Source organism: Sebastes fasciatus, chromosome 5 (genome assembly GCF_043250625.1).
Source record: "Sebastes fasciatus isolate fSebFas1 chromosome 5, fSebFas1.pri, whole genome shotgun sequence".
Lineage (NCBI taxonomy): Eukaryota > Metazoa > Chordata > Actinopteri > Perciformes > Sebastidae > Sebastes > Sebastes fasciatus.
In genome coordinates this window covers 6,366,035-6,374,730 of record NC_133799.1, presented here as the reverse complement: position 1 = coordinate 6,374,730, position 8,696 = coordinate 6,366,035, and the positions used below count along the sequence as shown (strand labels likewise).

The 8,696-nt window shown below is 37.9% G+C and overlaps 1 protein-coding gene across 6 annotated transcripts; it reads right to left on the bottom strand.

Moving 5' to 3' along the window:
- On the bottom strand, window positions 1-7,585 carry ifi44g (interferon induced protein 44g). Of its 6 annotated transcripts, none has more exons than XM_074634754.1 (8): window positions 7,436-7,585; window positions 6,431-6,618; window positions 5,164-5,272; window positions 4,184-4,379; window positions 2,957-3,106; window positions 1,955-2,126; window positions 1,475-1,575; window positions 1-454 (listed from the first exon to the last, which is right to left on the bottom strand). In XM_074634754.1, exons 1-8 carry the CDS (start codon window positions 7,462-7,464, stop codon window positions 260-262), a joined length of 1,140 nt encoding a protein of 379 aa, XP_074490855.1. In that variant the 5' UTR covers window positions 7,465-7,585; the 3' UTR covers window positions 1-259. The 6 variants fall into 6 exon arrangements, with proteins under 6 accessions (XP_074490855.1, XP_074490859.1, XP_074490858.1 ...); XM_074634758.1 differs by having other exon boundaries at window positions 5,164-5,212; XM_074634757.1 differs by having other exon boundaries at window positions 5,164-5,215; window positions 7,436-7,584.
- Between the last annotated feature and the right edge of the window lie 1,111 nt (window positions 7,586-8,696).

Sequence of the window (8,696 nt, the reverse complement as noted above, 5' to 3'; positions counted from 1 at the left end):
TATCACAATATTCAGATTTTATTCGGAATTACATTATTTAGTCCATTATAGTAGAGGTTTACAAGATAGTTTAAAGGCACTATTTCTTGCATGTATGTGACTATACTGTAGCTTTGATATTACCACTAATGTAGGGGTCGCTGAAGTCAGAAATGTTCAAATCCCGCACAAATAAATCCCTTAACCTGAGTGTGCTCATTAACTGTTGGCATTAAACCATAAACCATCTTTAGAAAAGCATATCCTAGATGTGTATAAATTAATATATGCCCTTTGGCCCTGTGTGTTGTTGTGTGTTGTCCTGGAAATACAGGTCAGCATATTGCAGGATGTGGTCGACAGCACTGAGCAGAAGCACATCAGTGTTCACATCCAGGTGCAGCTCTGATGAGTAGTTCTTCACCGGGACGATGTAGGAGGTGGACATACCCAACAGAGCTCCAGCTTTACTCATCTACAAACACACACACAAACACATGTGAAAATGTCATGCCAAATTGGGTGACACTAAGACACAGAACAATTATAATCTCAAGCTGCGTGGTTCGTAAGAAACGAGAGTAAAGTTTAAATTATTCTCACCTCTCACAGAAAGTAAAGTACTTTTAGTTTGAAAATAATATAATACAGACAGAGAGGAGTAAAACATGAAAAGGATCTGATAACTCGTAGTTCCTCATTTTGGAAAATTTAAGCATTGCAAAATCATACAATAAAGTCTAGAGTTGTTACTGTTCAGACCTTTGACCTTACCGCCCCAAATTAAAAATCTCACAGGCGAATTTTAGATTTTTTTAGATTAAATGTTTAGATTAGTTTTTAGATTGAAGTTTGGCCAAATATGAAATCCTTAACAGTATACATACACCGATCAGCCATAACATTAGGACAGCATGGGCACCCTGACCAGTCTGCGGATACGCAGCCCCATACGCAACAAACTGCGATGCACTGTATGCTGCTCATTATGGTTCAAATCAGTTTGTAGAAAACTTCCCCACATGGAGTCTGCATGGTGACCTCACCGTCCTGTGTATAATTAGGCAAGTTTTGTATTATATGCCGCAATGCATTCAAAATTACCACTTGTATATTGTTATATTTGTTTACATAACCATATTATTTTTAATCCACGTTGTAGACTACATAGAGAAGCGGTCCAACTGAGCTTAAAAGGTTACAGGACACTCTAGTTAAATCTTCTAAGACACAAAGTTTAAACATATATATTGTAAGTTGTTGCATCTGTAATATTTTGAGTGCTAATAAATCCGCATTGTGTCCTCACAGGCATGTTCATGTTGACTAAATGACAACTTTAGTGTATGTATCATGCACCACATTCATGGGAAAGTGGTTAGTGCATCTCCTTTTCTCTTTTACAGACAATTTAGAGGAAATGTCTCTGAGTTTAGAGTGTTTAATTACAGTACATGAACATTTCTCAAACTGCATATGGTTTATTTCAACCTACCATGTCCTGAATGATGCAGCTCTTGTAAACCTGGGTGACGTCTTTGGCTGTTTCTAAACAGATTTGGTCGATGTGGGTCAGCAGAGCCACCTGGTGAACACCTAACAGACAGAACACAAGGCTGTCATTAAGGTTTCACTGCAAATAAAACAGCTTAACTGTTACATTAGAGAAAAAAATAATTACTGACAGTTAAGATTTAAACAGTGCTTTCATTCAGTTGATCTCTTAAGGTTTCAAGCCCAAAGTTGTTATGCACTTCAGTCCCTATGCAGTTCAGAGGTCGGTGAAATCTTAATACAATACGGGGTAAATGTCTAAATAAATAAACAAATTCAAAACAATGAAAACTAAATTAAGGTAAAAACTGACAGAAGCACAGCTGTTTTCAAAAGTCAAAGCCCGTTTTGTCTGCCAAGCGACTTCAATCTGTGTGTGACAATGTCTTTGTGTTTGAGTGCTTGTTTGTCCTTTTCTTACCCAGGTCACTGATGTGCTCTCGGAGCTGCTGTAAGGTGGTTTTGAGGCCAGTGGGGTAGCTCAGGAGTTTAGAGGCGTCCACCACAAACGCAACACAGTGGATCTGCTCTTTGAGGCTTGGCCTCTTCACATAGCCGACAGTCTCAGACCTCACTGGCTGATCTGGGCTAAACTGGGAGAGAGAAATGAAGAGATTCAATTTTCAAAAAACAACTCATGTTGAGCACTAAACAAAAGGTATAGCTGAGGCTGATGGGCATGTCATTAGTTTTGCAAAGTACTGTATTAAAATAATAATTTTGACTTGATGATGATGCTAGATGAGAAGAAGAGGATCACCAAAGTTCTTACAAATTATATTGAGGGGAACATGAATGTCTGTACCAAATTTCACTGTAATTCATCCATTAATGGTCGACACATTTCATTCAAAACCACAAAAGTCAACCTCATGGTGGCGCAAGAGGAAAGGCCAGAACTCCACCAAAGTCATTAGGATGAATCCTCTGTGAACCATGCGTGTCTCTACAAAATGTTGTGCCAATCCATCAGGTGCTTGGTGAGATATTTCAGTTTGGACCAAACAACCGATCAATAGTCCGGCATTGCCATCTTTACAGCAATGCTGCTAGCGTAGCTAAAAAGTACAATATCACATATCAGTCAGTATTTATGTAAGTTGAGATAAATAAGTGATTTCATTGAATAAGTTAATTAATAGTAATTAAAACATTAAAAGGTTATGATCATTTGATTTAATTCATCTTGATGTTATGTTCTTTATGTGTTACTTTGTAAGAGGCAACACTATATAAGCTTTCTGTTAAAACGGTATGTAGGTTCATGTCACTTTAAGAGAAATAGGCTTCTACAGAGCCACACGGTTTTCTTACTGTAGTACAGTTTGCTGATTAGGAGAACTTGACCTTGAATACTCCTGTAAGAAGATATTACAAAACTGTGGAAGAAAAATACTTTGTTTTATCCCTTTTACATACTAACCTTGTGTCCCTCAGGTACATGACCTTTAATGACGGACAGGATGTCATGAAGGGTCAGTCCGGTCATCTCTCCACCTCCAAGGCCCACGATATCGCACAGCACCAGCCCAGTAGGATCCTCTCCCTTCTGATGGATGTTGAAGGACTGTAGCTAACACACACAAGAACAAAGTTAAAGGGATGGACACCTAAAGCAACAGCAGGATGTTTACACCAACACTGTCTTCTGATAAACAAACTTGAGATATTCTTGTTCAGTGTCGCTTTAATGTTGCTTTTTTTCAATTCAAAATTTATTTCGAACATGTCAAATAACAAAAAATAAAAAAATAAAAAAAATAAAAGAGAATGTTCATACAAACAAGGGTACAGCCAGAAATAAGTAGTATTTACATACAATGAAAAACATAAGTAAAAGAAATTGTCAAACACTTCTTTGGTTTACATATTAGAAAAGGAGTGAGCAGAAGTACAAACTTATTTAATCCCACCCCTCTTCCATAAATCATTCATTAATAATTAACCAGCTTCCCTTTTGAGCTATACATATACTCTAACTAATTTTCCTAAATTTGTCTAACTATAATTATTACCTTTTATCTCTATCATACAGAAATATAAATTAATTACTGATATAATCTCTGTGTGTGTGTGTACGTCTTGTCTGCCTGTATTTTAATATTTGTTATTTTGTTGTCATTCAATAATTAACTTTGACTGTGAAAGTTCATTCTTGACCTGAAAAACATCTGAAACGTGGAGTTTACCGAGTCGCCAACTTCATGACAACCAGGTAAACTCCACTTGCTGACAAAGACCTTCAGATTGAAAGCCTGAGAAAAGCTACTAAGTCTTTGTCAACTCTGAATATATTTTGTAGGAAATTATGTTTTACAAATAAACTGGTCTTTAAGATAATTGTGTCCAAGAAGTAGAGGCTTTTATTTTACATGGAAATGACTGACAACACTTTGAACACAGACGCTCTTTCTCAACGTAATGGAGCACTGGGAAAGTGAAAGCAGTGTTTGGGTGTTTCTGTGGGTGAATTGCTCAGATACCCTCTTGAATCCAGAGGCCACACGAGTCCCACTCTCTTTTTAGTATCTCAACATTTTTAGAAACCCCAAAAATGAATTTCAGCTAATTTTGTCTACACCTCCCTCCAAAACAAATGTCAATAGTTTTAGTGATTTCTCTCAGTTACATGTTACTGTTCCACTTGTACCTTCTTGGTGAAGCTGGTCGAGGAGGAGCCCACCATGGCCCGGTTGGTGACTCTTCCATTAAACACCGACTGGACTGAACTGACGAAGCTGGACTTTCCAGAACCGACCGGACCCAGGAGGAGAACCTGAGCCTGAGTCACCTCGCCACCGCTCGGTTTGTAGGAGCTGACGGTCTCCATCAGGCTCATCTTTTGCCTAGATTAGAATTCAAGATATTTGCTGTTCAGAATAATTTGAATATGCAGACATAAGGCATGGGAGGAGTGTATTTATCTAAATGAGTTGAAGGAATAAAGGTAATATGTTGATAGTACTTTAAAGGACCAGTGTGTAACATCTGGCGGCATCTAGCGGTGAGATTGCAGATTGTGGGTGCCAAGCGTGTAGACAATCTATAGTGGCCGACATGAAAACGCAAATGGCCCTATCTAGAGTTGTTGTAAGAGTAGTGTAGGTCATTTGGAGAATAGCAGAGCCAGTGGGTGTGTGTACGTCGAAAGTAAGTGGTGAAGCAAGAGAGAGAGAGAGCGGCGGCGAATGTGTGTGAGCGAACAAGTGAGCTATTGGAGCAGACGACAGAGTTAGTTTAGCTCTGAGAACATCAAGTGAATGTACAGTGGACGTTGCAGTTTGTGCAGAAATAAATGCTGCAGCTCCTCAAGACCAGCAGAGGTTTCCTGCGTCTCGTTTCCCGGGGGCTGAGTGGAGTGACGAGGGGGGTTAACTCCGGAGCGAGTAACGTAACCGACTGCGGCCCAAGCAGGAAAACTTAACACAGTGGTTTGTCCGTTCTGGGCTACTCTAGAAACATGACGGACTACACTAATGAAAACATATTTATTAATATTATATTCCATTTCTGCCAATAGATTACCTAATTGTTACACACAGGTCTTTTAAATGAACACAAATATACTAATTTGTCTGCTAGTAATTAAAATAGTTGCAAACTTGACTTGAATGTCAAACTTGTACTCACTCTTCTGTCCACTCCATGTTTCTCCATTGAGATTCCAACTTTCGTTGAGCTGCTGAAGAAAGATGATGAGGTTTAACCCCCTGAGACCTGCTGGACCTATTTTTCAATTCTGTGAATAAGTGACAAAACATGAACTGATGTAACATCCAGAGAGTTTATTAGCACAAAAAGATTCTATGAGTCTCTCTTAGACCACAGCTACGAGACAGGTCGGTTCAGGGACGTGTCCAGACACAGAAAACAGGCATCATCAAAGTAATGGTTTTGTAAAATGTAGGAAATCAATTGCCAGCTTTATCATTTTGTAGGGCTGTCCCGAATGCCATCTTTTGGGCTTCAAAGCTTCGGTGAGAAATATTCAAATGTATGATCTTGTCGGTCTGTCTCCATTCAGTGCCCGGAAAAGTGCCACTACTATTGTGGTGGCGCAGACAGATAGAGGACAAGGTGGCTCTCAGTGCCGCACTACTGTACACACAACAAACAGCGATATCCGTCTGAGAATAACTAATAATAATTCATGTTGAATATGAATAATGTTGTGGGATTATTCCTTATTTCATGGGATATTTTGGGATTTATACTTTATTATTACATACTTATATTTAAAAAAACAAAACAAAAAAAGCATTTGAATACTGATTTGGAGATCGATTAACATGGCAATGCTTTGAAGCTTTGAAGCATTTGGGTCAGCTCTACTTTTTTGTTTGAATACATTGCTTTTTCTTCTACATGTTTTCCCCTCCATCAAGCACTTTGAGCTGAATTTTATGCATCAAAGGGACTATATAAATAAAGTGTATTATTATTATTATTATTATTATTATATCATTATTGATGATAACAGTATTAACATTGCAAATGCAATAATGTAGTGCTTTAACTGCTCTTTTAATGATTTTTACTTTTCACACAAAATTTGCACAGCTTTGAGATGTACAGTAGGGGTGTTCAAATGTAAGGTGCATTTGCAATTTGTGCACGAATAAGGCTATTTTCTTTTTTTTCTGTCTTGAATGAGGCTATTTTGGTTGACAGGTTTTTCTTTTAGACACCATTATGTGACTTTGTTAATTGCATTAAGGGTTTTGAAGCAGGCATTTGCTGTTTAGGACACTGGAACACACAGTTGTATATCCTATTTCTAAACTGGGTTTTCTTTCACAATGCATCCAAACAATGGAGAAAAACCATAAGAGTACATATTCAGTGGCAGTGCTGGTCTTTGACAGTTTTCTCGGTGTGGAACTGTTTAGGAGCTTACCTGTGAGTGCAAACAAAGATGTGTTCTCAGTTTTCTCTGTTGAACTGACGTCTGGAGCTATGCTGAGAGCATCTTTGGCGTCCGCTGCTATGCCAGAAGCTGGTTTGATGCCGAAAGGGTTGAATACATTGGCTGGAATAGCTGGAGCTGTGAATAAGCTGGGTTGACCAAAATTAAAGCCTGCCGGTCTGATGAGGGAAACAATGACATGCATCAGTACGAGCATAGATAAAGAAAAGGAGCAGAAATTAACTTGAATGTTCTTGATTAGAGGTCTTACACTTAAAATACTATGTGACTTAAAAATGTAGCCCAAAAATAGCTGCATTGTTGAGATGAACAGAGAAATTTAATTTCGTAATGCTACGAAGTTAAGCTAAATTTTGGCAAGGAAAAACTGGCATGGCCATTTTCAAAGGAGTCCCTTGACCTCTGACCTCAAGATATGTGAATGTAAATGGGTTCTATGGGTACCCAGAAGTCTCCCCTTTACAGACATGCCCACTTTATGATAATCACATGCAGTTTGGGGCAAGTTATAGTCAAGTCAGCACACTGACACACTGACAGCTGCATATTTTGTATGTTTAATGCAGTACCTGTGAGGGTTTCTGGACAATATATATCATTGTTTTGTGTTGTTAATTGATTTCCAATAATAAATATATACATACATTTGCATAAAGCAAGCATATTTGTCCACTCCCATGTTGATAAGAGTATTAAATACTTGACAAATCTCCCTTTAAACTACATTTATAAGGACTTTTATCCTCTTAACTGAGGCTACATTAGACAGCTAGCTAATGTTAGTTACCTGATGTTTGCAGCTTCTTAAATATAACTCAGTCTTGCTGCAAGCATGAAAGAAAGTTTACAACGCTGATGACAACCTGTGTCTCCAAAACAGCAGATACCGTTACAGTCCAAAACTGAGCAAAACACAACTACGTTGTAGAAACTAAACTAGTGTTAGATCTACTAGCGTTGTGTCAAAAATATTACCTGATTGGATCTCCAGGTAGTTTAGCCATAACAACTGCTGCATGTAGACGAGGCGAGTAATAACTCGGTTAAAGGACAGACGGGGAAACAAAACCAGACGCGCTTTCCTTTCTGAGGAAAAGAAAGTGAAACCTAAACTGTCACAGAGCTGGTATAGCTTGTTGTTGTCTGGATCCATACCCTTAAATCTGCCCACTCCACCGATTTCCAGACTATTCTGTCTTTGTTGCTCTCTCCAAACAACAAACATGAACATGTATCATTTATATAAGGATTAAAATATGAATTGAGAATCTTACTGACTGAATGACACATGATTCATATCATCTCACATCACTGTAAATAATAACACCTGGACCTGTTTGTGAAAGGGACAATGGTGATCTGTGAATATCTGTTGAGAAGCCTGTAATGCATTCAAATACAAAAGTCATGCAACAATTCTACCTTTTTGTGAAGCTTTAAATACTGTATATGTGTTTCCCCTTTCTGTGGATGATTGCTTCATATATTTTATCTATTTCAATGGTTCCCAACCTTTTTTTTCTATCAGCGACCCTTTTTCTATCATGGAGTAAACTGACGACCCCTGACTAAGTGACATATCTTATGGATATTTAATTTTATATTCAATGCAACTGTACAATTAACCCAAATAGTAAAGAAGTTTGTGTAAAACGGGCAGGTTATTTCCTGTGAATATTGCATCAGTGATGAGTTTTCCTGTTATTTTTTAGAAACTTTTAATAAAATTCTTTGTCTGTATTACGTATTGATTTGAATTTTTAACAATCATTCATACTTAATAGGCTTGTTTTTTGACAGATTCAGTGTTTTGCTCTACCTGACGCTTGTCCATTATTCAATTATCTCTTTGGTTGTTTTAACTGCGTACTTTTCTAAATGTAGGACGAGGCCGTTTAGCAGAGAGGGAAGGCTCTGTGAATATAGCTTGTGTTCAGGTCTTCACTGTGCCCTTATCCGGTTTATATTTTAAATAATAATCCAAACTTTAAAAATACAAATTTAATTTAGTTTCCTTCACAGAAATGATTGAAATGCTGAGATATAGGCTAACTGTATATATTTTTTAAAGAGTTTTCTTACATCTCTTAAAATGACGAAGGCCTCGAGACCCCCCGTGAAGCTTTGGTGACCCCTGGTGGGGGTCAGGATCTCCAAGTTGGGATTCAGTGATCTATTCTACTCTATATCAGGAGGTAGGTTTCACAAAGGTATTCAATCAGTAACAAGTCCATCC

Excerpts from the sequence above, each read along its gene's own strand:
- ifi44g (XM_074634754.1), bottom strand. The coding sequence starts at position 7,464 with ATGGCTAAACTACCTGGAGATCCAATCAG. Across the intron at positions 3,107-4,183 it reads CGACCAGCTTCACCAAGAAG|CTACAGTCCTTCAACATCCA; the intron begins GTACAAGTGGAA and ends TGTGTGTGTTAG. Across the intron at positions 2,127-2,956 it reads ATGTACCTGAGGGACACAAG|TTTAGCCCAGATCAGCCAGT; the intron begins GTTAGTATGTAA and ends TCTCTCTCCCAG.